The 26,840-nt window shown below is 45.3% G+C and overlaps 1 protein-coding gene across 1 annotated transcript; it reads left to right on the top strand.

Moving 5' to 3' along the window:
* The first annotated feature begins 297 nt into the window (after window positions 1–297).
* SLC10A1 (solute carrier family 10 member 1) lies at window positions 298–25,647 on the top strand. The gene is made up of 5 exons (XM_036276135.1): window positions 298–760; window positions 13,501–13,711; window positions 20,524–20,702; window positions 22,788–22,984; window positions 24,979–25,647. The coding sequence occupies exons 1-5, from the start codon at window positions 405–407 to the stop codon at window positions 25,080–25,082; spliced, it is 1,047 nt and encodes a 348-aa protein (XP_036132028.1). The 5' UTR covers window positions 298–404; the 3' UTR covers window positions 25,083–25,647.
* Window positions 25,648–26,840: the final 1,193 nt, after the last annotated feature.

Here is a 26,840-nt window from a genome sequence, read left to right as displayed (position 1 = left end):
GCACCCTCCTAAGGCATCAAAAACTGAGCAGAGGATGAGAAGGGCTGGACCTGCGCTGGGCCCCCGGAACAGAATGCCTGGGAGCGCTCGGTGGAGAGCAAAGGAGAGAAAGAAGTCCCCTTGTCCCAGAAGCAGACCGTGGTGAAGAAGCGTGAGTGGCACCCAGGAAGGCGAGGACCTCGGGAGAGGCCAGGCAGGTAAAGCTCTGGGCGCTCTCCCTTTGGGGCCACAGCCAGTTGTGTAATCCTTCTGTTTGCATTCTGGCCTGGACAGCCTGCCAGAGGAGTTCCATTTGTCCTGAAACTCTGCCCTGGGAGGGGATTGACGAAGGTGCCCAGCAGGGACTGAGCAGCGGAGGGGCCGGGTGTGCTGCTCTCTCGGCCTTCTGCTGCCGTGCCGGAGGGATGGAGGCCCTCAATGTGTCAGCCCCACTCAACTTCTCCCTGCCGCCCAACTTCGGCAAGCGCCCCACCGACCTGGCGCTGAGCACCATCCTGGTGGTCATGCTGCTCATCATGATGCTCTCGCTGGGCTGCACCATGGAGTTCAGCAAGATCAAGTCTCACTTCTGGAAGCCCAAGGGGCTGGCCATCGCCCTGATGGCGCAGTACGGCATCATGCCCCTCACTGCCTTCGCGCTGGGCAAGATCTTCCGGTTGAACAACATCGAGGCACTAGCCATCCTGATCTGCGGCTGTTCCCCTGGGGGGAACCTGTCCAACGTATTCAGTCTGGCCATGAAGGGGGACATGAACCTCAGGTAGGACTGGGGGTGAGGAGGGAGCAGCCTGGAGACAGGGGCTACCCTGAGATGTCACAGTCAAGGGGGAAATCTGGGCTGGAGATGGGAGAGGGAATGAGTGGGGGCTGGGTGGATGCTAGGGCCGGAGGTAGCAGGCATTTATTGTCAAGAGCGTATTGGACTGAGGGCAGGAGCTGGGGTACATACATCTTGGTTTAAACACCAAACTGAAGAGGTCCAGTGGCATTCGGAGAACCCTCTTCTCCCAGAGGCGTCTCAAGTGGGGCATAAGAATTGTCTTACAGGAATACTGATTTATTAAACCAAAGGGGGTCCTGGAGAACTTCACCTGCCTACAGTGGTGGACAAGTTGTCTGCTCTGAGGCCAGAGATCTGATAGGTGGTGCAGATTGGTTCCAGACATCTCCATGGAGATCAAGGTGTCTTGGAACCAAATGAGCACCTCCAATTCCTGCAGAGCAAGCGACCAGGCAGATGGGATGTCATCTCTTGGGTTCCCCCATCCTCCGATCAGAGGCAGGAACACAACCAGGTAGATCCAAGAGTTTCCCAGCACTGGCCCGGTTATGCTGGGCCTTACCTCCGCCAAACTGGTGGTGGGAGGGGGACCGGCAGCATGCTCTATGCTGGCTGAGGAAACCCACCTGCAGAAGCTCCTGCCTTTATCTAAGCCTCAGTCTCAAGCTCAGTGTCCTTTGGTTGGGTCCCCAGTGGAGACACTTTTCTATGCCAGGTAGGGCAGTGGGTTCAGATAGTCTGTGTGGCTGTCAGCTCCTACCCCTGGCCAAAATTTACCAAGGAAGAGACCCCCCTCCTGGTGATGCCAAGTGAGGCCAGGGCTTATTTATAAATGAAAAAAAGAGAATGATACCTGGGGTTTACCAGGACTGCCATCTGAGCAGCTCTGGACTCGCTACCCATAGGATTCAGTCCTCGCCAAGGTGGTCGATGGGAGAGGGGGGACAAAGAAGAGGCTTGGCTTGTCCAGTCCCCCATGGGAACTTATCCAGCACTGGACCACCTCACTGTGAGGAAACTCTTCCCTTTATATAACCCAATAACCCAATCCTTCCTGCTGCCAAGCAAGCCCTCAGTCTTGATCTGGCCTCTGGACAGGGCTCACTGCAGCCTCTGTATCCTGGGAAACCCAGACCTTATCTTCATTCTGGTTTAGAAGGGATGCAGGGAGCCGGGTGTTGGGGAAGGGGTCCTCTGAGGGCTTTCGGATCTGTAGAAACAGTGAGCAGGGCAGGACGGTGAAAAGGACAATGGAGGAGTGTGTGTCAGTGACCCGAGTCCCTGCCTCTTTAGCCAAAGGGTACTAAGGAGGTCTCTTCAGTAATGGCTGCATTTCTGAGGCTCTAGGCCCCATTCACAGGCCTCCAGTGACTCGGGCATGTGACCCCTTATGCCCTCCTGCTCAGCCTCCTTGTCTGGGCACCTGGAGACTCTCCTTTACCTGGACCCCACCAGAGATAATGCTCTGCCGGACCGCCACCTTCCACCAGAGCCCCTTCCCACAGGCAAACCCCGGTGCGCATTGAGCCATACCTCATCATCAACCATCACATGTTGCCAGACTTTGTATTCAAATTTGAGTTCCTCCAGGACAACTTGTTGCCTGTACTGTAATTACCATCATGATACTGATGGGAACAGCCAGGCACGCCCAGCACTCTGCATGAGCTCCTCAGGCTGCACCCCTGGGAGGCGCAGAGATGAGGACACTGAGCCTGGGGCTCCAGAGCCTGTGCTTTCACTCCAGCATCTTCAGGGTCAGGCTCGCACATAAACAGATAAAATGACTGGAGGCTGACATGGTCCCCTCTAAACAGATGCCATGGGTGCTTTCTGGGCACGGGAACCCACCACCACCACAGCTCCCTGCTTTTCGAGAGAGGGTAGAAACTCCCTTTTTATGTGAGATTTCTGAAACTCATTCAAATTTTTTAAAAATGCTGTGCAACCAAATAATACATGTCAGAGGCCAGGGTCACACAAAGGTTACCAGTTTGAGCTCCTCTGTAAGAACCACATTGTTGCCCGGCTGGTGTGGCTCAGCGGTTGAGCGTGGACCCATGCACCAAGAGGTCACTGGTTCAATTCCCAGTCAGGGCACATGCCCAGGTTGTGAGCCTGATCCCCAGTGGGGGGCATGCAGGAGGCGGCCAATCGATGTTCTCTCTCATCCATGTTTCTATCTCTCTCTCCCTCTCCCTTCCTCTCTCTCTAAAATCAATAAAGGAAAAAAAAAAACCAACACTGTCCTATTTCCCAGTTAGAGTGGGATGTCTTCAGATAGCGGTTCCACTTTACCCATGAGAATGCTCAAGTCCAGAGACTTGCCTGAGGTCTTCAAGAATTTGTGGGCAAGTGGTGCCTGGAGCCGGTCCTGGGCTCTCCCTCCCCGTGACTCTGCCTCACGGCTGGAGTGAGTGTGGGCAGCTGCCATCTCATCACAGGCAGTCAGGCACTCAGGAGACGGGCCACCAGGTGGCCCTCCCAAGGCAGCCAGGCACAGCAGCTCCTTCCTCAAGGACGGCACTTAGACAAGCTCTAAAAAATGCAGGTGACCCCAGGAAAGAGAAAATATCCTCCAAGTTGAAGCAAGCTCAGCATGTCAGGGACAGAGTGTGCCAGAGGGAACTGGGCCTCTTTGAACACATGTGACGCCCCTCAAGTTCATCCGCTCCCCCTGACCCCGCTCACAGCAGAGACCAGAGCCACTGGCTGTGGGGGTAACAGACATGGACACAACCCAAGGATTCCCACAGCTCTACCCACCATGACACAGGGAACCTAACAGGACAAGAGGAAAGCCATTCGGGTTCCTGCCAGTTCCCCTTCACCACAGAGATTCTGACAGGTCCCTCACAGTTCCCTCCGCTTCTGCCTCTACTGACAGGGACTGGAAATACGGTGTAAGGATGTCCCAAAGCAGGGTGGTGCTGTGCTCTGAGAACTTAGGCAGGAAGGATAATTAAAAAACCAAACGTGCTCTTTTCCCCCGGCCCCTAGCTCCCTGAGAGCACCAGACCCGTCACTGTGAAACAGGTTCCAATCTCAGAGCTAAAGTCTGGACAGGTCACCTCCCCTTCCTGTCCTTCAGGGTAAACTGAGGATCATGACAGTCACAGATCCCAGCAAGTCAGAAGGCGGGTCCAGCACTTGCAAACGTGGAGGAGGTACCTGAAGGTCTACAGCCTGGTTCCCACACCCCCACGTGCACAAGGCACACCAAGTCCCCGAGCAAATTCCAGAACTCCTGACATGCCAAGCCAAAGTAAGCATGATCCTCTGCTCAAGGACATCAAAACAAGCTCACCTGTGTGCGTGGCCTTTCTCCTAAGAAGAGATCAATAGTTAGCACGGTGTGACCCTCTCCAATCCCATGTCCCTGTCCCCACCCTCAGGGAGCATGCCTCCCGGAATTTAGCACTATTACAGTATAATTTATACTAGTACTACTTATGCATCCATCCATAAACAAGATACACTGTTGTAGCTGCATGGTTTTAAATTTTATACAAACACTATCATACTGTCCGACCGGTGTGGCTCAGTGGTTGAGTGTCGACACTTACACCAAGAGGTCGCCAGTTCAATTCCCAGTTGGGACACACGTACAGGTTGTGGGACAAATCCCCAGTAGGGGACATGTAGGAGGCAGCCAATCGGTGTTCTCTCTCATCAATATTTCTCTCTCTCCCCCCCTCTCCCTTCCTCTCTCTAAAATCAGTAAAGGAAAAAAAAAATTTAATAAAAAAAAAACACTACCATACTGCCTATGTCATTTGACTATTTGCTTTTTTTTTTTTTTTTTTGAGATATAGGCATAGAAATCAAAGAGCTCCTTTGTGCATTTGAACTGCCATAGGGTTTGCTTGTCTATCTGTTCTGTTGTCTGATATTCATGTGGACTCCATGTGTTGCGGCTGTGAATGTGCCCAGTGCTCACATGTGAGAGGGGACACAATAAAACCAGGCAGTCGCTGTGAGGCTCACACATCTACAGATGTCTCTGAAGCACCTGCACCTTTTCCATGTCTTCCTCTGCATTTAGAATTGTCAGGCTTTTCCATGTTTGCCATCTCGTGAAACTAAAAATGGGTCTCAGAGGCTTGAATTTTTTTAAATTTCATGGGATTTCTAGTGCCTTTTCAAATGTTTATTGGCCATTTGGCTGTCCTCTCCTGGAAATATGTCCTTTGCCTATTTTTTAATGGGACTGTTGTGTTTTTTTTTATTAATTTGTAGTTTGTATTGTTTTTATATGTTGCAAGAGTCCACTCACATTTTGGGGCTTGTTTTTACACTTTGATAATAATGTCTCATAACACAGAACACTTATTTTAATTTAATCAAATTGACCAATATTTTTCTTGACAGTTTATGTTTTTTTGGTTTCTTTAAGAAGTCCTTTACTACCCTCAAGGTCTTGAAGATGGTCTCTTAAATTTTCTTTGAAAAGTTTTAAAGTTTTGCTTTTTACTTGAATATCTTCAGTTGATCTATTATTATGTATGCTGTAATCTTTTTTTTTTTAACCTCACCTGAGGACATTTTTGCATTTATCTTCAGATAGAGCAGGAGGAAGAGAGAGAGAGAAACATCGACATGAAAGAGATGCATCGAGTGGTCGCCACCCACACAACCCCAACTGGGGCCAGGGACAAACTGCAACCGAGGTACATGCCCTTAATGTGAACCGAACCTGGGACTCTCTGGTCTGTGGGCTGATGCTCTAACCACTGAGAAAACTGGCCAGGGCTGTAATCTAATTTTATTTTTTCTATATGATAGAGAAAATGTCCAGTATCATTGAGTGATTTTTTTTCTCCAATAATTTGTAATGCCATCCCTCCCACAGATCAAATTCACAAATATGCGTGGGTTTGTGTCTGAGATCTCTCTTCTCTTCTATTGGTCTATGCAACTATCCTTGCACAATATCACATTTTCTTAATTATGACTTTATGATGTCTTGATATCTAAAAGGTAAGCTTCCTCCCTTGTTTTTTAAAGTTACACTAGCTATTCTTGACCCTTTACTGTTGCACTTGAATGCTGGGATTAGCCCTCAAGTCTACAAAAAATGTTTCTGGAATTTTGGTGAAATTTGCATTAAATTTAGAAGCCATCTTGATAATATTGAATCTTCCCTTCTATGTAAATAGTACAGCTTTTCTGACTTTCGGTTAAGACGGCGGCATAGGTAAACGCGGTATCGCCTCCTCCCACAACCACATCAAAGTTACAACTAAACTACAGAACAACCATCATTCAAAACCACCTGAAATCAAGCTGAATGGAAGTCCTACAAATACGGAATTAAAGCAGCAGCCGCATCGAGACTGGTAGGAGGGACGGAGGCGGACGGGCTGGTCCCACACCCACATGTGGCAGATAAAAATTAGGATTCCTCGGCTGGGAAGGTCCTCCCTGAGGACTGAGTGGTCCCCCTTCCGTACCAGGCCACCAGCTCAGGGTTCCAGTGTCAGAAAGAGAAGCCCCCTCACTTCTGGCGGGAAAAACCAGCGGAACTGAGGCTCAGGGAGGCTGAGGCTGCTGGAGCCCCAGGCAGCTCCTCTTAAAGGACCCGTGCACAGACTTACTCGGACTCACACCCTCCAGGTTCCAGAGTGGGGGAGGCAGCTTGAAAGGTACCAGAGATATGTGGGGAAGAAGTGAGCTGTTTGGCACTGGGGCGAGGGCTGGAGAAGTGGCTTTCTCCCGGACAGACGTGCTGTCAGAGGCTTTTGTTCCTTTGGTGAACCCTTCCCCACAAGGCCGGCAGACAGCCACCATATCTGGGACTCCAGAAACCTGGCTCACACTATTTGCCCTACCCTGGTGATTCCCTGAGGCCCTGTTCTATCCAGCTTTCAGGCCCACCCAAGCTATTGCAAGTTGCTTTACCAAAGGAATAGCCTGTCTCAGATCCTGCTTCAGATTTTTCTAAATTCTTTCAAACAAGCAGCATCTGGTCTCAGCGAACTCTATACCTCTTGTTAGGTGGCCCCAGGCCTAGAACTAGCAGCAGCCAGCCTTGGTTCACAACTTGGCTTTTCTTGGGCACCTCCAAGCCCAGCACAAGAAGCAACCATCTGCAGACTGCTTTGTAGCTTATGCCTGGTGGCCCCGGGTAGAACACCAGGCAGTGGCCAACCTTGCCCCAGAGCCAGCACACCCAGTGGACAGCTTCAGAATACTGTGAAGCACCACCAACCAACCACCCCCACAAGTGACACACTCAAGGAATGGACTCAGTGGGTACCAGAGCCGTGCTGAAGTAAATCTTGCTCTGTGGACCCCTGCACAGCTGATGCTCCAGGGTAATAAGAGGTCGGTGGATAGTGAACACAGCCAGTCCTTGCAGCTGATCAGCCTGAGTAAAACCCTCTCACTGATATGCAAGCAGCAATCAAGACTCAATTACAACAGAAGGGTGTAAAGTCCACACTAGGGGTGTACCTCGAGGGCTTAGCTGGGAGATCAGGGAGGCTGTGCCACTGGACCTACAGGACACCTACTACAACAGCCCACCCTAGGAAGCCCAGGAGACATAGCAACTCTACCTAATACATAGAAACAAACACAGGGAGGCAGCCAAAATGAGTCAACAAAGAAACAGGTCCAAAATGAAAGAACAGAATAAAACTCCAGGAAGAGAACTAAGTAAAATGGAGATAAGCAACCTAACAGATGCAGAGTTCAAACCACTGCTTATAAGGATGCTCAATGAACTTAGTGAGAATTTCAGTGAACTTAGTGAGGGCCTCAAGAGCATAAAAAAGGACCAGTCAGAAATGAAGGAGGCACTAACTGAAATAAAGAATAATGTACAGAGATTCAATAGTAGAGTAGGTAAAGCCAAGAAGCAAACCATCGATTTGGAATATAAGGAAGAAAAAAACACCCAATCAGAACAGCAAAAAGAAAAAAGAATTCAAAAAAATGAGGATAGTGTAAGGAGCCTCTGGGACAACTTCAAGCGTGCCAACATTCGCATCTTGGGGGTGCCAGAAGAAGAGCGAGAACAAGAAATTGAAAATCTGTCAGAAACAATAATGGCAGAAAACTTTCCTAACTTGATGAAGGAAACAGACATACAAGTCCAGGAAGCACAGAAAGTCCCAAACAAGATGAACCCCAAGAGGCCCACACCAAGACACATCATCATAAAAAAGCAAAAGGTTCAAGACAGAGAGAGAATCTTAAAAGCAGGAAGAGAAAAGCAGTTAGTTACCAACAAGGGAGTTCCCAGAAGACTGTCAGCTAATTTCTCAAAAAAAAATTTTGCAGGCCAGAAGGGAGTGGCAAGAAATATTCAGAGTGGTGAAAAGCAAGAACCTACAACCAAGATTACTCTATCCTGCAAAGCTGTCATTTAGAATCAATGGCCATATGAAGAGTTTCCCAGACAAGAGAAAGCTAAAGGAGTTCATCACCACCAAACCATTATTATATGAAATGTTGAAGGGTCTTCTTGAAGAAAAAGAAGATCAAAAATATGAACAAACAAAATGGCAATAAATACATATCTATCGACAACTGACTCTACAAACAAAAGGAACAAGCAGAACATTCTCATAGAAATAGAGAACATTTTGTTGGTTGCCAGATAGGAGGAGTGGTTGGGGGAATGGGTAAAAAAGGTGAAGGGATTAAGAAGTACAAATTGGTTGTTAGACTGACAAACCTCAAAGGGAAGGGAGATGGCAGGGTGGGAAGAAATAAACCAAAGAACTTATATGTATATATGCATAACCAATGGACACAGAAAACAGTGTGGGGAAAGGCAGGAGAGGGGCAGGAGTGGGGAGAAGGTGATCAATAAGAGAAAAAGGAGGAACATCTGTAATATATTCAACAATAAAGATAGGTTAAATAAATAAATAAATAAATAAAATGGTATAGCTTTTCTTTTACTTAGGCCTTATTTTATACCTTTCTATGAAGTTTTATAATTCATCTCATAAAGATCTTGCATATCTTTTTGATGCATTTCTAAATATTTTATAATTTTGTGAATATTATAAATGGTATCTTTTAAAAAAATCATATGATACTTATTTTTCCTACTATATCAAGACTCAGTTGATTTTTTTATATTGCTAATGTATTCAGAACTACATGAATTCTCTTATTTACTAGTTATAATTCAAATTCACTTACATTTCCTCTGTGGACAGTCCTATTATTGGCATATAATGAAAATTTAGTTTCTTCCTTTCCCACCTCTATACCTTCTCTATTTCTTGTTTTGCTGTGCTAGCAAAGACCCTATAGAATATTTACAACAAAGTGGATGATAACTAGTATCCTTGCTTTATTCATCTAATTTTTCAGCATTAAGTTTACTGTGTCCTGTAGAGTTTTGATAGATAACCCTTTTTAGGTTCAGGAATTTATATTCTGTTGCTGATGTGCTAATTTTTATCATGTATGAACACTGAATTTTGTTGAGGGACACTTTTCTGACTATAAAATGATCATACCATTTTTTAAATTCGATAATATGTCGGTAGATTATCTAATGTTAAACCATTCTGATGTTGCTGGGATTAACCCATCTTGTTCATAGAATTATTTTCTAAAGGCATTGCTAGATTCATTTGCTAATAATTCATTTGTTAATAATTCATTTGCTAATACTTCATTTATTTATTATTTTTGTCTCTATGTTCATAAGTGAGAATGGATCTTAATTTTCCTTTCTCATAATGTTCTTTTCCAGCTTTGGTTCTAAATTTACACTATTCATATACAAAAAATTGGGGTATGTTTCCCCTTTTTGTATTCTCTGTATAATATTAGGACTAGCTGTACTTTGAACGTCTAGTAGAACTCTCCTGTAAAGCCACACTCATCATGTTGGGTTGGGATGATAGGTTTCAGGCTACTGATTAAAAGTTTTTAAGGTTCTTCTCTGGTCAGGTGTCCCAGCTGGTCGGAGCACTGTCCCATGCACCGAAGGGTCGTGGGTTTGATTCACAGTCAGGGCACATACCCAGGTTTTGGGTTCAATCCCCGGATGGGTCCCATGCTGAAACAATGGATCGATGTTTTTCTCTTTCCCTCTCCCTTCCTTTCTCTCTAGAATCAATGAAAAACATATTCTCGGGTGAGGATGAAATAAATAATAAATAAATGTCTTTATGGTTCTAAGTTGATTCAGATTTTTGGCTATATTTTGAATTCGTTTTTGTAGATTATATTTCCCAGGAAGTTGTTTATTCAATCTAAATTGAAAAATGAAAGTATAAAATTGTATCTGAAATTATAGTCCCCTTTTCATTTCTAATATCAACTGTGCCTTCTCTCCTTTTCTTTGATTGGTCTTGCCAGTGGACTTTGCAAAGAACCTGCTCTTGGTTTAGTTGATCCTCTCAATGAATTTATATAATTTTTTAAATGTATTTAAAAGAATTTTTTTTTCTTTATTGATTTTTAGAGAGAGAGAGGTAGAAACATCAATGAGAGAAAACATTGATTGGCTGCCTCCTACATGCCCCCAACTGGGGATCAGGCCCATAACCTGGGCATGTGTCCTGACCAGGAATCGAACAGGTGACCTCTTGGTGCATGGGTCGACATTCAACCACTAAGCCACACTGGCCAGGCTAAAATTTATTCCCTTATCTTGAATATTTTCTTTCTTCTATTTCATTGGGTTTACCTTGTTTCTGAAGTAAAATGCTTACTTCATTAATTTTTTTTTTGTCTTTCTGCTTTTCCTATATAAACATTTAAGGCTATATATTTTTCTCTAAGAATTAATTTCGATGCTCCTCAGATTTCTAAAATTAATTCTTGAGATATAATTTGTATTCCATCAAGAAATATACCCTTGTATTGTGTATAACTCATTATTTTTAGTATATTCACAAAATTGTACAACTATCTTCACTATCTAATTCCAGAACCTTTTAGTTATCCCAAAAAGAAACCCTATACCCATTAGCAGTCACTCCCTATTCTTGTCTTACACCCGCCACTGACAACCACTAATCAGCCTTTTAACTCTATAGATTGCATTAAAATGAAATCATACAATATGCTGTCTTTTATGTCTCTGCTTTTTTCACTTACCATGATGTTTTCAAAGTTCACCTCTGTGATAGCATGTAGCAGTACTTCACGATGCTATTATGGCTGGGTAATATTCAATTGTATGGATACATCATATTTTGCTTATCCATTAATCAGCTGACATATTTTTTATTGTTTTCCACTTTTGAGCTCTTATGAATAATGCTGCTATGAATATTGGTAGACAAGTTTTGGTGTGGAAATATGTTTCTTTCTCTTGGGTATATACCTAGGAAATGGAACTGCCCGGTCATATGACAACTGTTACGTTTTTGAGAATCGCCAAACTGCTTCCCAGAGCAGCTGTGCCATTTTACATCTCCATCACCGTCATCTGAGAATTAAAATGTCTTCATATCCTCAGCAGGACTTAGTCAGCATTTTGACTGGAGCCATGCTTGTGGCTGTGGAGTGGTTTCATTACAGCTTTGATTTCTATTTCTCACGACTGATGACGCTGAGCGTCTTTTCCTGTGTTTATTGGCCAACCGTGTGTCTTCCTTGGAGCAATGTCTATTCCAGTCCTTTCCCCATTTTCAAATTGAGTTATTTGGAGTTTTTAAGTTGCTGAGTTGTAAAAGTTCTTTATATATTCTAGATACTAAAGGCTTATATGATTTGCAAACATGTTCTCCCAATATGTGGGAGACTTTTTCGATAGTGTTCTTGGAGGCACAAAGGTTTCAATTTTGATGAAGTCACATTTAAGTTTCTCCTTTGGTTGTTCATGCTTTAGATGTTATATTGCCTAATCCAAGGTCATCTCCCCACATGTTTCTAAGTATGTATTATATTATTATTCTGTTCCAAATACTCTCTTTTTGTCATTATTTCATATTTGATCCTTGAGACAATTAGATGTTTTATTTTTCCAATTTCAACTCTCTTCTTTTCAGAAGACTAAGATCTCAATTCCGGTCCCTCCCTTGCGCATTAAAACCGAAGCTTCCACATTACAAAAACGAACACTCTATCCCTGCCCCTCCACATCCTGCAGCTTCAGCATGAGCTCCCCACTAACTACAGCAGGTCCTCCAAAAGCTCCACTGTTTCACTATAACATTGATGAGATGCTGCAGGAACCTAACTCTTCTTTGTATCAATTAGCCCGTGGTAAAACCGCCTTTGCATAGACCTCATTTCGCTTCAAGTCCCAGAACCGATCAACAACATTAAGTGAAAACTTACCTTACGTTGCGTTCTTTGTTTCTGATCCCTGGAAACCTCTCTTACTTTCTTACAAACTCAAGGATGTGTTTAAGTGCTTCAGGCATTCATCAGGGAGGGCTTTCCCATTACTCAGTCCCCAGCACTCTTTGAGGGCCTCTGCTCGCCTCTGACAGCTTCTTATCCCTCGTGCAGCCTCTCCTATTGCTGTTCCCGATGGCTGCACTCTGCACCCTGTGGACGAGGCTGTACGTGATGTTCGTTTAAGCCACAGCTCACCTGTATGGAAACAATGAAGAAGTGTAGATAGAGGACAGGGTTGTGGGGAGGAGGGATATATACTTACTGTGATTTTCCTGAGGTCTTGCCAAGCCTTCACCCCACAACCTTCCCACTAGAATGGAAGCTGGAACCATATAGTGTAAGGTCAGCGTCCACAAATCCAAGGATGTTCCCTAGCAGCTTCTTTCTTTCAGTTGGTCTCTCTGGAAGTCCTGTGCCTATGCAGGGTCCCGGGACTAACACGTATTAGATTCCAGATGGAAATGGTAATAGGACGATTAGGACAGAAATGAGCGCTGGAAGGATATATTATTCAGGCTCTGAGACTCACACTCAGTTTATCTTAAATAATGTAAGGATAAAACAGAAAGTAAAGAATATGACGAATATCAGTGTTGGGGACTAGAATTGTAATCAAGATACAAAGCAGGTCTGAGGACCAGGTTATCTGGTCACTTCCTCAGCAGTGGGTAACTATTGCCGCCTTCCCTGTTGCTCCACCACTATGGCCCTTCAGCTATTCTGTTTCTACTGCTTTGCTGCTGTTTTTTTATATTCTTTCTCGCCAGGACCTCTGTTTAATTCTTCTTTTTATGTTTTTGGCTTCTGCCTGACCATCCGTCCTATGCCACCCACTCTCAAAGACCAAGATTTCTGTCACCGAGTCTCACATTCAAAATCTCTAAGAGGAAGTGTGCCTGGTGTGGTGCATCCTTGTTATCAGTCAGTCAGAGCCATGTGCCCAGCCATCCCTAGGCTCCCAGACAGACACAACTGGGGGCCAGGTGCCATTCTGTGATCCAATGGGGTCTGGTCCGAGTGATGAAGTCACAGTTAGCTTTCTTCCAAATGGGCTGTGCATGTGGCAAGGGCTCAGAGCAAAGGGAGTTCTGTTACAAAGGAGGTCAGAATGCTCCTTCCATCAGGAAGCACACAGGGACAGACCTGGGTAATAATCCTGCCTCAGCCATTCCTACCTGCATGACCCTGGGCAAGTCACCATTCTCCTCGTGCCTGGCTTTCTCATCAGTGAGAGGGGGGTGGGAACGCTTACCTCTGAAGGCTACCAGAAAAGGAAATGAAGTAATGTATGTGACATGCTTAGCGCAGTGTCCGGCACGTAGCCGGCACTCACCGAAACAGACTATATTAATGGGCTTTCTCTCTGCACTCTTCCTATGTCTCCCACCCAGCATCGTGATGACCACCTGTTCCACCTTCATTGCCCTGGGCATGATGCCCCTCCTCCTGTATATTTACTCCCGGGGGATCTATGATGGGGACCTGAAGGACAAGGTGCCCTATGGAGGCATTGTGTTATCACTGATCCTGATTCTCATTCCTTGCACCATAGGCATCTTCCTCAACAGTAAACGGCCACAATATGTACGCTATGTCATCAAGGTAAGAACCTGGGGGCCTGGGCAGGGAGCAAGAACACCCATCTCACCTCACTGGATGGCTTGAGGCAAGTCATTTGGGCTTTTTCATTGGTTATATCCTTTGTGTGTTTGTTGTTGTTTTGAAAAAGGTCTACTGTTGGGACACCTACTTCATGGGATTGTAATGTCCCTGGGAATACTTTCAAAAAGTTAGGAGGAATAAAGGAAAACACCATACACAACTATAAGGTATAATCATTATTTTAATAATAAAATTACATTTTATTATGTACCTACTAGATGCTAATTTTTATCCTAATCTGAGGTTTCACTGTCCTTGAAGAGTTTATTTGCAGGAAGTGAAGTAGCACATGAGAAACGAGACCGAACACAGTGGACCATCGAGCTCTGGCAGAAGCAAGGTGGTGAGGTTAGTGAGGGCCAGGTAGTCTAGGAAGGCCTCCTGGAGGGGACAATCTTGAGCCAGACCATGAAGAAAGGATAGGATTTGGATAAGCCTGGGGACAAGCCTGAACAGAGGAGTTCAGAGTGGGACCAAGGGCAACTGACTGACTGGCCAAGAAGCCAGAGGGGTCGAGTGCAGAGGTAGAGCCACTGCCTTGCCCTTGGATGAATCCCAGACTCTTGGAAGGCAGCCATGGTCCCTCTGCCAACTTCTGTGACCTTAGAGCTCAGTCCCTGTCAGTCCCCACTCTGCCTCACTGTTCGTTACTTGTCCTTGGGAAGGATATTCTGAGGGCCTCTTTCTGTCCTGCCCCTGGATCTATGCCCTTGGGCCAGTCTATACAGAGCACGCTACCTGGAAGCCAAGGCTTGGCAGCAGCTTGGGTCCTGAGACAAAAAAGCTGCAATTTAGGTTTGCAGGGTTATTTGATTCTACACTACCATGGTCAAGGGTAGTTTTTGCCGTTGTCCTGGCACAGTCCCAATACTGTGACCGCTGCTCCCTTCCCCACCTGTTGAAAGACAAGGGCATCATCCCTCCTCTTGTCTGTGCTGATCAACCCCCTCCGCTCGGGGCTACATCTTCCATTCCCTCCACCCCTGCTTCTCAGAGCTCTCCTTATTGATCGTGGCCCTACCCCTCCGTGTCCCCCATCTCGTTCCCATTTCCAGACCATCTCTGCATTAGTTCTTCACAATCAGCACTGATACAGGCTCACATCTCTCCTGCCTTTAAAAACAAAACAAAACCATCCCTCACCTCCCATTCCGGCCAACGCTTCTCTTTCCTCCCCTCCCCGCTCGTAGCCATACTTTGGGAAACACTCTCCCCCAAGCACCACCTCTCACATCTTCCGCTCCCACCACACATCCACCAGAGCTGCTCCCGCGGGTGACCAGGCCCTCCACAATCAGTCTCAGTTATGTGACTCCCTCTCTTCTCTCCTCCTCAGTCTCCCACCTACTCAGCATCTTCATGACCACTTGACCCACTTTCTTCAAGTCCAGCAGGTATTGCTCAGTTCCTTGACCGTTGGGCAGCTTTTCGTTCGGTGGCCCACTGGCTCCTTCTCCGATGCCTTCTCCCCCAGCCTCGGGGACTGGGTGCTCCTGCCTTCCTACCACCTCTCTGGCGTTTCTTTTCAGACTTCCCCGAGAGTTCCTTCTCTGTATTCGGCTCAAGCTTTCTGCTTTTCTTTGCGGGAACCGAACCCGGGTCTCTCTGTACTGCAGGCCGATGCTCCAACCACTGAGCCAAACCGGCCATGGCAAGCTTTCTGCTTTTCTTGCCAGGCTTCCCTAAGCCCGGGATCTTCCCACCACGAGATCTGGCTCATCTCAGCAAACAGGCACAAGCTGAGCTGGCTTCCAGAACAGCGTCTTCCGCCTTCAACTCTCTCCTGACTCCAGAATCCATGTGTTAACTGCCACATCTTTCTGCATGCACATGCTTTTAAAACTCAGCATGTCTTAAATTAAAATCATCTCCTCCCCAAACCTGCCCCCCCTCCCCGTGATTACCTCAGTGAATGGCATTCAACACGCCCACTGCCTGAGCCAGAAACTGGAACGTGACTCTCCATGTCCCCTCTCCTTCCCCACTCATGCTAATTAGTGATTCTCAATTCTACCTGCTTTTCCTTGAATCCATCCATTCCTCCCCATCCTGTGTCTACTGTCTTTCTTCAGGCCACTATGCTCTCTCACTGGACAAGTGAAATCATCTTCCAACCTGGCTCCTGACCCAGTCTTAACCTGAGGATGGAAAGTACAAACTCCACCATGTCACTCCACTGCTTGAAGCCCCTCATTGTTCCTTAATGTGACTTCTAAGGCCTTTCTTAACTGACCTCTCCAGTCTCAGCTCTTCCCTGCACACACGCCCTTCCCTCCACTGGAACACGCCCCTCTCCAAGTCCCCTCACCCCACTTTCCACTGGGCTCACCCCTACTTGCCTTTCTCCTCTCAACACAAACGGCATCTCCCCGGGAAGCTTTCCTCCGCTCACAAGCCCGGATAGGATGCTGGTCCTATTGAGTCCCGTGGCTCCCCGCACCGGCCCCTTGGAGCATCTATCATACTGTCTTAAAATAGCTGTTTGTTTCCCCACTCACCTGACGTTCCTCACGAAGAAAGCTCCTAAGGCTGGGTCTTACCACTGAGTCCCAGCACCTGTCCCAGCACCCCACAGCCAATGGCTGAGAATAAATACAGGGAAAAGGGCAGGTTTTGTCTCTTCCACATTAGCAGGGGAGAAAAAATCCAGAAACATGTTTGTGTCCATCATTTTATTTATTCAAGATAACTTGTGGGGGTACAGAAATAAAGGGGGGAAATCACAGAATATAAAAATGTGAAGGGACCTCCTTGGTACAATTTAATGCAACCCTCCCCTCCCCCATTTTATAGAAGAGAAAACCAAATAAGTATAACCCCAAGTGCAATTGATGTATGACATGTGCTTCCTTTTTTACCTCAGAATAACTTTTAAAATGTTCTGAGGGTGCAAAAAAAAAAATCTCAGATCTTAAAGCTGGGAAGTCCTTCAGGCTGAAGCTCAGTCTCCTACTTATTCCCATTTTACAGGTAGAATAACTGAGGCCCAGGGAAGTTGCTTGGCAGGGCCAAGGTTATCAATCAGTTTCCTGTTTCTGTTGCGGGCTGCACAACCACAGCCCTATTCCACAGTAAACACGGAGTCAGACTAACCCCAGAGCACATTAAAAGGGCTACGATTCACCTGGGCTAGGACGACAGGGACCAGTAACAAAGAACCTCATAAAAGGTGACCCACAAAGCACAGGTGTCCATTAGACCCAACATACTGTGGCTAAACCTCCTGGTTAAACGACTCCATTTACCCAATACTCCCAAACAGAAATCGGCCCTGTGAGGATGCAGAGACAAAGGTGCGGCCACGAGGCAAAGGCCGAGGTATCTTTGCTGTCACGGCTCTTTGAGGGCTATGGTCATCCTTCATCTCCCTGATGAAGTGACACGCTGAAAAATGAGCCAACGATCACCCCAGCCACTGTGCACACTTAACCCTCCTGGAGATTTCCAAATCAAACTACCACCTCCTGTCAACTGGCTCCGGCAGGTGTCTGCTCAGACTCTGCCCGGGTCACAGTCAGACGTGCCAAGATGCGAGTTCAGGGATGCCATTTGGAAAGGCAATTCGAGTCGCACTTAGCCTCCCCATGCGAGGGGTTCTTCGGGGCTATGTGGTTAGAGGGTGGATGAACCCGAGCACAACCCAGCCCGGAGCCATTTGTACCCTAAGCCAACCCCCTCTTTACCACGGGGCCAGCCGTCACACCGACTCACCCACTCTACCGGAGCCTTCCCCACACCTGTTGCTCCTGATGAACTGACCCGACTCCTTTGTCACGCAGCTTCTGCCAACTTGTGGCTTCTGCTTCTCCCAGGCCTCTGTGTCTTTTTTTTTTTTAATCCTCACCCGAGGATACTTTTCCATTTATCATCAGATAGAGAGGAAGGGGGGGGAGAGAGAGAGAGAGAGAGAGAGAGAGAGAGAGAAACATCGATGCAAGAGAGACACATCGACTGGTCGCCTCCCGCACAACCTGACCAGGGCCCGGGACAAACTGCAACCGAGGTACATGCCTTTGACTGGAATCGAACCCGCGACTCATTGGTCCACAGGTCAACGCTCTAACCACTGAGCCAAACCGGCCAGGGCTGGCCTCTGTGTCTTTTAACACTTGCGTTTGTCCCTGCTTCCCTGTAATACTGAAATCTCCCAAATGAGAGGATGCGACTAGCTGGGTCATCACCAACCTGTGCAGGCCACCTTTGTGGGAGTAGTTTGCGCCAGGTCATCTCCTGGGTCAAGATCATGAAACTGGCTTCCCGTGCATGGACACTCATCACAGTTACGATCATCTATGAAGTCAAGTGGCACAAGAAAGCATAGTGACCTAGGGAGAAGCAGGAGATTGTGGAGAAGACTCCCACATATGGCAGGACTGTGTGACAGGAAGCTTCAGGATGTCAGTGTCCTCTCCTCACAGGAGCTACAGTTCAGTGAGTGCTTTTTATATGGCTGGTCCTGCGCAGTCAACCTCACTTAGAGAGGCCGAGGGGCTCACTGAAGTGTGCGCATCGTGAGACTGGCTAAGACAGCTTTCACACCAGGGTCACAGCAATGTCTGTGCCTGTAACCACGCCACAGCCCTGAGTGGGAGACCGGGGGTGAGGGCATGAGAGCGCCCACAAGAGCAAAAGGGCTTCTGAACTCATGCGCAACCCCTGTAGCCCTGTGCCCCCTACATTATCCAGCTCACTCTTTTTTTTTATCCTCACCCGAGGATATTTTTCCATTTTTTGTACAGATAGAGTGGGAGGGAGAGAGAGGAAGGGAGAGTGAGAAACATCGACGTGAAGGGACACATCGAGTGGCTGCCACCCGCACGACCAACCAGGGCCGGGACAAACTGCAACCGAAGTACGTGCCCTTAGCGGGAACCGAACCTGGGTCTCTCCAGACCGCAGTCGGACGCTCTAACCGCTGAGCCAAACTGGCCAGGGCCCAGCTCACTCTCTTGATGGGGTCAAAAACTATTTGGTCATTCAGTAGAAGACAACAAAAGACAGGAATCCAAAAAGAGAAATGAATTCAAAATGCAAGAGCAAAGTGAGCGTGAGCAGCTCATCAGTTAATAGTCTTGTGATAAAATGTGAAGCATGTGGTTATTGATGAGATCGGTGAAATTCCTTCCCATCTTGGGATAGGCACTAATTGGAACAGGTGATATTTTATATGACCACATCAGTTGGAACATGGATTTAAAAACAGAAATGCAAAACTGTGCAGCTGAAATTCGAGCAAAATAAATGAATGGTAAAATGTTACCAGGACAACCTTGTGGATGCAATTAGTGCTACTGACTTGTACGCTAAAAAAATGATTAAAATGGAAACTTTTGTGTTACAGTTTACCACCGTTTTGTAAGATGGTACTAGGGGTATCAAAGGCTACACATGTGAATGAACTGAAAACTGAACCAACACATGTAATCATTACAGTTGCTATATGTATATATATCTTTACTCAAACAATGAGCAAGACAAAGAGCCTTAAATCCATGCATATATTTTATCAGTTTAGAGTGAGTCTTTCTCCAAAATGCAGACAAGAAAGTGCACTTTGAAAGTTTGCATCCTTATGTCACATGCTGAAAAATCTTAACATTGTAGTTTCACTATAAATCTACCTATTGAAATTGTAAAATGGTAATGTAAGATGCAACTATAAAAAATAATGTTTTTAGCCCAGCCGGTGTGGCTCAGTGGTTGAGCATCAACCCATGGACCAATAGGTCACCAGTATGATTCCCGGTCAGGGCACATGCCCAGGTTGTGGGTTCTATCTCCAGTAGGGGCTGTGCAGGAGACAGCCAATTGATATGTCTCTCTCATCTATGTTTCTATCTCTCTCTCCCTCTCCCTTCCTCTCTCTCTAAAAACACCTATTAAAAAGTTGTTTTAATAATTTTAAAATAAAACTAAGTATTGTTTCCACATCAAATATTAACATATTAAATATTAACATGTATTTAATAGTAATATTATTAATATTAATATAATAAACATTGCTTTCACAGAACCTACCTGGGACAGGGTGGACACCTGCATTGTTTCCGATGATGCCATTATTACCCAAGATATTTCTGAAACTCCTTTTGGAAATTTCCTTTGTATCTAATTTGCAGGTCACTTGAGAAAGTAGGCTTGTCCCTTTATAGTCATACTTTCAGGATCTAAAACCACATTACCTGGCTCAATCATCCAACTTGTTTACCAGCTTCATTTCAAATGAGTCTTGGCAATTTCCAGAAGTCAAATTCATCCTGGAACGTATGAGGTCCCATAATGGAGGTACTAAGACCAGTAGGGCAGGCTCTAAGAATAACATCAAATATGTTTCGAAATATTTGGAGCGATGACAGTATTTTTGGGGTTGTGCACACAAGCTCCAGAGTTAATGCCTCTGCAAGAGAACTTTCAATTCGCAAGACCCACTTTGTGGGAGGACTGAACAGTCACAGTCCTTCACACACACACACACAGCCCCTGTGTGAGAATCTGCTCTCCAGAGATGTCAAGCTGACGCTATACTTGGCTTAGTCTTTAATAACAAGTGTTAATCAGGTCTCCGTCCTCCAAGCTTCCTAGCTACTGATAAGAATTCCAAAAAAGATGGAAATAAAGTTCTTGTGTATTCCCTTCCACTTCAAATACCAATTTTTGAAAGTTAAATTGTTTTTCACCTCCAGTGCCCACCCTCTTCTCCTCCAATCCCCACCTCTTTTCTGACTGCCTTGTCTTCTTGTCCTCACCTGCAGGGAGGAATGATCATCATGCTTTTGCTCAGTGTGGCCATCATAGTGCTTTCTGTCATCAACGTGGGCAAGAGCATCATGTTTGTCATGACACCCTACCTGTGGGCCACCTCCTCCCTGATGCCCTTCATCGGCTTCCTGCTGGGCTACGTTCTCTCTGCGCTCTTCCGCCTCAATGGACAGTAGGTATTACTGTCGGTCTCGCTGTCCCATGGGCCTCATTCTTGGCCTGGTCTCTAGGAAAAGGATGAGGAGATCTGGGGAAGCATTTCACTAGTATGCTCAAGTGCATCAACTGAACAAGGGACTTTAGACTGTGAGAAATATTGAGAAATAAATGAATGGGTTAGAGACATCAATCCAGAGACCAACAGCATCTCTCTAACCATTCAAAGAGCAACAACTCATGGCAAAGTGCTCCCTCAGAGCCTAGATTCCCTCTCCTGCCCAACTCCTTGGTAGCTCATGGCACTGGGGTATCTCCACGTCATCATGACAAGTGTTGATCATATTCTTCCTCTTCTACTTTTCTTCCTTTTTGCTTTGACAAGACACCATCAAGCGACAGCTCTGCTAAGTGGACTCAGAGCTGAACTAGCTGGGACCTTGGCTATAGCCTAATCCGATTCACAAACAGCTGCTACTTTAGGGGAACAGATGAGTCTGAGAGCCTGCTATGGGATCATCAGGCACCCTGTCTGCAGAGAGCAGTACATTTCAGAAACTTCTGCCCTTTTCAAGCATAGTAGGCAAATGCTCATGCAGGAATTTACATTAGTAACATCTCAGCACTTCCCCTCACCAAAAAACATGTTTTAAAAATACAATTTTAAGCTCGGCCAGTGTGGCTCAGTGGACTGAGCATCGTCCCATGGACTGAGAGGTCCCAGTTCGATTCCCGGTCAGGGCGCATGCCCAGGTTGTTGGGCTCGATTCCCAGTAGGGGGCGTGCAGAAGGCAGTCAATCGATGTTTCCCTCCCACATTGATGTTTCTATCTCTCTCTCCCTTCCTCTCTCTCTAAAAAATCAATGAAAACATACTTTAAAAAATACAATTTTAAAATAATTATCCATACAGAGAACAAATTGAGGGTTGCCAGATAGGAGGAGGGTTGGGAACTGGGTGAAAAAGGTGAAGGAAATAAGAAGTACAAATTTGTAGTTACAAAATAGTCATGAGGATATAAAGTACAGCACAGGGAATATAGTCAATAATATTACGATACTATGCATCGTGCCAGGTGGGTACCAGAATTATCAGGGGACCACTTCGTAAATTATATGTAATTGTCTAACCCCTATGTTGTACACCTGAAACTAATATAAAATAATATCGAATGTCAACTGCAGTTGAAAATTAAATTTGAAAAATAACTTTAAAAAATAAAAATAGCCATTCATTTTTAAAAGCATGCTAAAGAAGAACAAATGACTACAGGATGTAACACATGGTGATACACTAGTCAAAAGGCTGCCACTGGCCACTTGATGTCAGTTTTCACAAAGACAGTGATGTGAATCACAGTGGCCCAGCACCAAGCACCCTCACAGCAGCCTTCTGCGTAACGCGCTGGGGCAGTTCTCAGGGGTCTCAGTGAAGAACAACTATTTTAATGCAGTAATTACAATTCAGTGAATTAAATGTATATTCATTAAACGTAAACATCCCATTCTTTAATCCATAAAATGGAAGGCAAAACCAAGAGAATGTATTCCAATGATAGATCACTGGGGCTGAACCAAGTGTTTTATTTTTTTAGTGATCACGTTAAGGTAGCCAAGCCAGAAATTTGCAAACGGGACAGGGTTCCCAGACATCTCAATCCTCTACTGTATGTTGAAATTGTCATTGTCCTGTATGTAAACCCAATATATCATGCCAGTGACTGATACTGGCTCACACCTTCCTTCCACTCCTCACCAGCTAGACATTTCTCCCCATTTTAATTTGGTAATCTTACAAAAGTGGACAAATCGTAGGTTTCCAAGATAATAAAAAATGATCTCATAAAAAAATCCCTCCGTGAACCAACCAGTCAGCACCTTCCACAAGGCTAGACTAGTGGTTTTAATTGTTCAACTCCCTTCTCTTCAAACCATGTGCACTCCACACCCTGGCGCACTTCCTGTCTCGGACCCCCGGAGGGTCTGAGAGCATCTGGGAGGGAGGAGGTAGGGAAGTGAGGTGGCAAACTCATGCCTCCTCCATGAGGCCATATGGGGTTGGTTTTTGTTGTGTTTTTGTTTTTGTTTTTAACTTATACAGGTGCAGACGCACTGTCAGCATGGAGACTGGATGCCAAAATATTCAACTCTGCTCCACCATCCTCAATGTGACCTTTCCCCCTGAAGTCATCGGGCCACTTTTCTTCTTTCCTCTCCTCTACATGATTTGCCAGCTTGGAGAAGGGCTGCTCCTCATTGTCATCTTTCGGTGCTATGAGAAAATCAAGCCTTCCAAAGGTGAGTACTGAATGATTCCCCTTGGAGATCTCCCATATTGCAGGCAAACAAGTGTCTGGCAAGGACCTGTTGGATGGGGCTACACTCTTATCAAGTCACTAGGGACCAGGTAGCAGCAAGAAATACGAAGGGATCTCAAAGGGCCAAGGCTACTTAATTCACTGCGTTGTGTTTTGGATGGATTTTGCCTCATAGGACCAGGCAATTCGGACTGCTTTAACCAAGGAGACCATGTATAGGGCTCAGAATGAGAATGCAGGACAGAACTATCCTGGCCAATAAATAGATAGTTGTGAGATATTAGTTGTGTGAAAGGCTCTATTCACAAGAGTTCAGGAAGTTTGTACGTTAGGTTCTCGTGTCTTGGAGACCACTGGCGCACCTACAGGAGGGAAAACATTAAAGCAATGCAGACTAATAACCCTGAATCCAAACACACAGGATTCCGAGTCTGGTTACACAGTAAAGAGAACTTAAGTAATATATGCACAACCAATGGACACTGACAATAGTGTGGGGAAGGCAGGAGGGGGCAGGAATGGGGAGGAGGGGTCAATGGGGAAAAAAAGGAGAATCATCTGTAATACATTCAACAATAAAGAAGAGTTTAAAAAAAAAACTTAAGTAAAGCTTATTAAACAGTAGCTATCATAATAATCTAGTTTGATCTGACTTATATCTTAATCTGATTGCTGCTGGATTAATAACTTCCTAGCCAATTAGCACCTATTTTCTAAGGCTCAGATAATTTCATTCTCTTCAAAACGTAATCAAAACTCAAGAAAGCTCAGAGTTCCTTCTTTAGGTCTTTTTTTTTTCAAAGCCAGAAAACTCAACCTTACTTGGTAAGATGTTTCAGTATTTTATATTCTACACATAAGTATATTCGTAATCACTCAAATGCTCAATCTTATTCCCACGAACTTAATTGAGGGCCACCCCATCAAGACCTTTTCTAGACCAGGGGACTGATTTACACCCTAGGAGAAAGAGGCAGCTTCCCCTCGTGAAATTACCTTACTGTAGGCAAGAGCGGATTTACAATGAACTAAAAGGTAATCTTGGTTATCAAGCAGCCAAAAATAAATCAATAAATAGATGATTATACTTTAGAACCATTTTGTAAGTTTTAGTTCAAAACTACAATGGAGTTGTAGAAAATCTAGTCTGGTGCTTATCCAAGAGCAACTCAGGAAACCTGTTGCCCACTGATATCTCTACCTGCTTACCAAAAACGCAGGAGAGAAGAAAAGTTTCTAAACCAACCCATCAGGTTCCTAGTTTTAGTCCCGGAAAGGCCCCAAGTGCAGTCACAGGGTTATACTCTAATGATGGGTCTTTGGCTCGCAAGACCTAAAAGGAACTTCACTCACAATGCGCTTCAGGAGACCCCCTAGGGCAAAACTAAGTGAAAACACCTTACTTTTTGGACCTAATGAAACGTAAGGGCCTAAGCAGCAGTGCTCAGAATGAAGAATCTGCCAAGTTTTTGTGATTTTGACCCCTGTTCCCTTCTGTCGAGATGGGAGAACCAGAAAGGAAGGTCCTGACTCCCGGCTTCACAGCTCCGCACCACATCCATGCAGCCTAGAAAAGTTCAAACCACCACATGGGGGAAGGGAGGTACATGGAAACTAACCTTAGAAGACTTCCCTAAAGCTCTTTCCACCCTGATCCCTCCTTACTCCCCAAACAACCTTGCTTAAACTCAACTCCCTATTGCACTGCATGGACAAAGAAGCTGGACATGGAGTCAAAGAGCCAATATTCTGCTAAGTAGACCTTCTGTGACTAGCGTTACCATTAGGGATGTTGAGGGAAAGCAAATCTTGTCTCAAAGTCAAGTCATGGGAGGAGAGCTGGTCAAGAGGCGGAAAAAACAAAGCCCATCTTAGGGGTGAATTGGTATTCTTTTATCTTCCAGATTGAACAAGCTTTGTATTAAGTATTCTCTCATTCTCCTTCCCCACCCATGACCCTTTTCAACTTTACAGATAAAACAAAAATGATCTACACAGCTGCCACCACAGAAGAAACCATCCCAGCAGCTCTGGGAAATGGTACCTATAAAGAGGGGAGCTCCCCGTACACAGCCTAGCCTCCCCCCGTGACCTGGATTCAGGTCGGAAGGAGATTCAGAAGACCGGTGTGGTAAACTACAAAGAAAGCAGAAAGATGGAAAGAACACACCAGCAGTGTCTGAGTCTTTCTCCAACATTTCCAGCAGAAACGATCAGAATCATCAAAACATCAAAAGCCTTGCCTGGAAGACGGGGAGGAGGGGGTGTTCTACCCTAAAAGCCTCACCTCATTCCAGCTTAGAATTTGATACTTGTTTAAAAAAAAAAAAAAGTAAAGACTCGTTCAGTGACAACCCTATGAAGGGAACCAAAACTGCTTCTGCCATCTCTAGAACAGTGCCTGGTAGGCATATAAAAGGCACTCGATTTCTTGTGACCGGGTGGGTCAGTTGATTGTAGCATTGTTCCATACTCCAAAAGGTTGTGAGTTCGATCCCCAGTTGGGGTGCCTCCGGGAGACAACTAATTGATGTTTCTCTCTCACATCGACGTCTCTCTCTCTCTCCCCCTTTCTTCTTCTCTCTTTAAAGTCAATAAAAACATATCCTTGAATGAGGATTTCCCCAGAAAAGGCACGTGATTTCCGAACTAGTCAAAATTTTTTTCCTAAAAATCAAACACCCAAATCCTGTTCCAAGTTTTGTGACTAAAAAAATAAATGCTCAGAGAGCTGTAGGGTTAGTAGACTTCTAAAGTCCTTTTTAATAACCTTAAAAATTCAGATCCTGTTCCTTCCCTTTTGACATCACTACTGGAATTAAAGCTCCTGAGAACACAAATATGACGCCAAGTATACAAACGCAGACATGATAAAATGCAAAAGCAGTTAAACAAGACAAACTCAAAAAGTTAACCATAATAAAGTGAAAGATTATTCCAGAAGTAAAGGGGAAAACTATAATCCCAGTAGAGGGGGAAAACTTTCAACAAGAAAAAATCAGGCAACAAGAAATACAAACATCAACAGAATTTTTTCGTTAATCTAATATTCTGTCCCATCAGTTCATTAGGTATCAGTGGTTTTCACATTATGCTCCCTCATAATTCAGGGTTAGGATATTGCCAAAATGAATGGTTTCTCAATTCAAAGAAGATACTGAAATTGAAATTCTTTTTTTTTTTTTTTTTTTTATCCTCACCCGAGGACATTTTTCCATTTTTTGCTCAGGTAGAGTGGGAGGGAGAGAGAGGAACAGAGAGAGAGAGAGAAACATCGATGTGAAAGGGACACATCGAGTGGCTGCCACCCGCACAACCGACCAGGGCCGGGGACAAACTGCAATCGAGCCACGCGCCCCTAGCGGGAACCAAACCCGGGTCTCTCAGGACCGCAGGCCGACGCTCTAACCGCTGAGCCAAACCGGCCAGGGCTGAAATTGAAATTCTTAAAGTTCAAATTTTCTCCAGTGAAATTTAAACATTTTGCATATACAAAATGTGCAGAAAACATTGAGTCAAAGATTAAATAACAACTAATATTGACATTTGCACCCAGCTAGTGTGGCTCAGTGGTTGAGCACTGACCCATGCACCAAGAGGTTGCCAGTTTCATTCCCAGTCAGGGCACATGCCCAGGTTATGGGCCCAGTCCCCTGTAGGGGACATGCAGAAGGTAGCCAATCGATGTTCTCTCTCCCTCTCCTTTCCTCTCTCTCTAAAAAACCAATAAAGAAAAAAAATATTAAAAAGATGGAGGCTCACCTTTTTAAAAAAGAAAGAAAAAAAAAAAACAACCTTGCAAACAGCTGCCTAACTACTTGTGATTTTCATATCAT

The sequence above is a fragment of the Molossus molossus genome, unplaced genomic scaffold (genome assembly GCF_014108415.1).
Source record: "Molossus molossus isolate mMolMol1 unplaced genomic scaffold, mMolMol1.p scaffold_m16_p_1, whole genome shotgun sequence".
Classification (NCBI taxonomy): Eukaryota; Metazoa; Chordata; class Mammalia; order Chiroptera; family Molossidae; genus Molossus; species Molossus molossus.
Note: the sequence above shows the minus strand (reverse complement) of the source record. Positions and strands in the feature narration are given on the sequence as shown.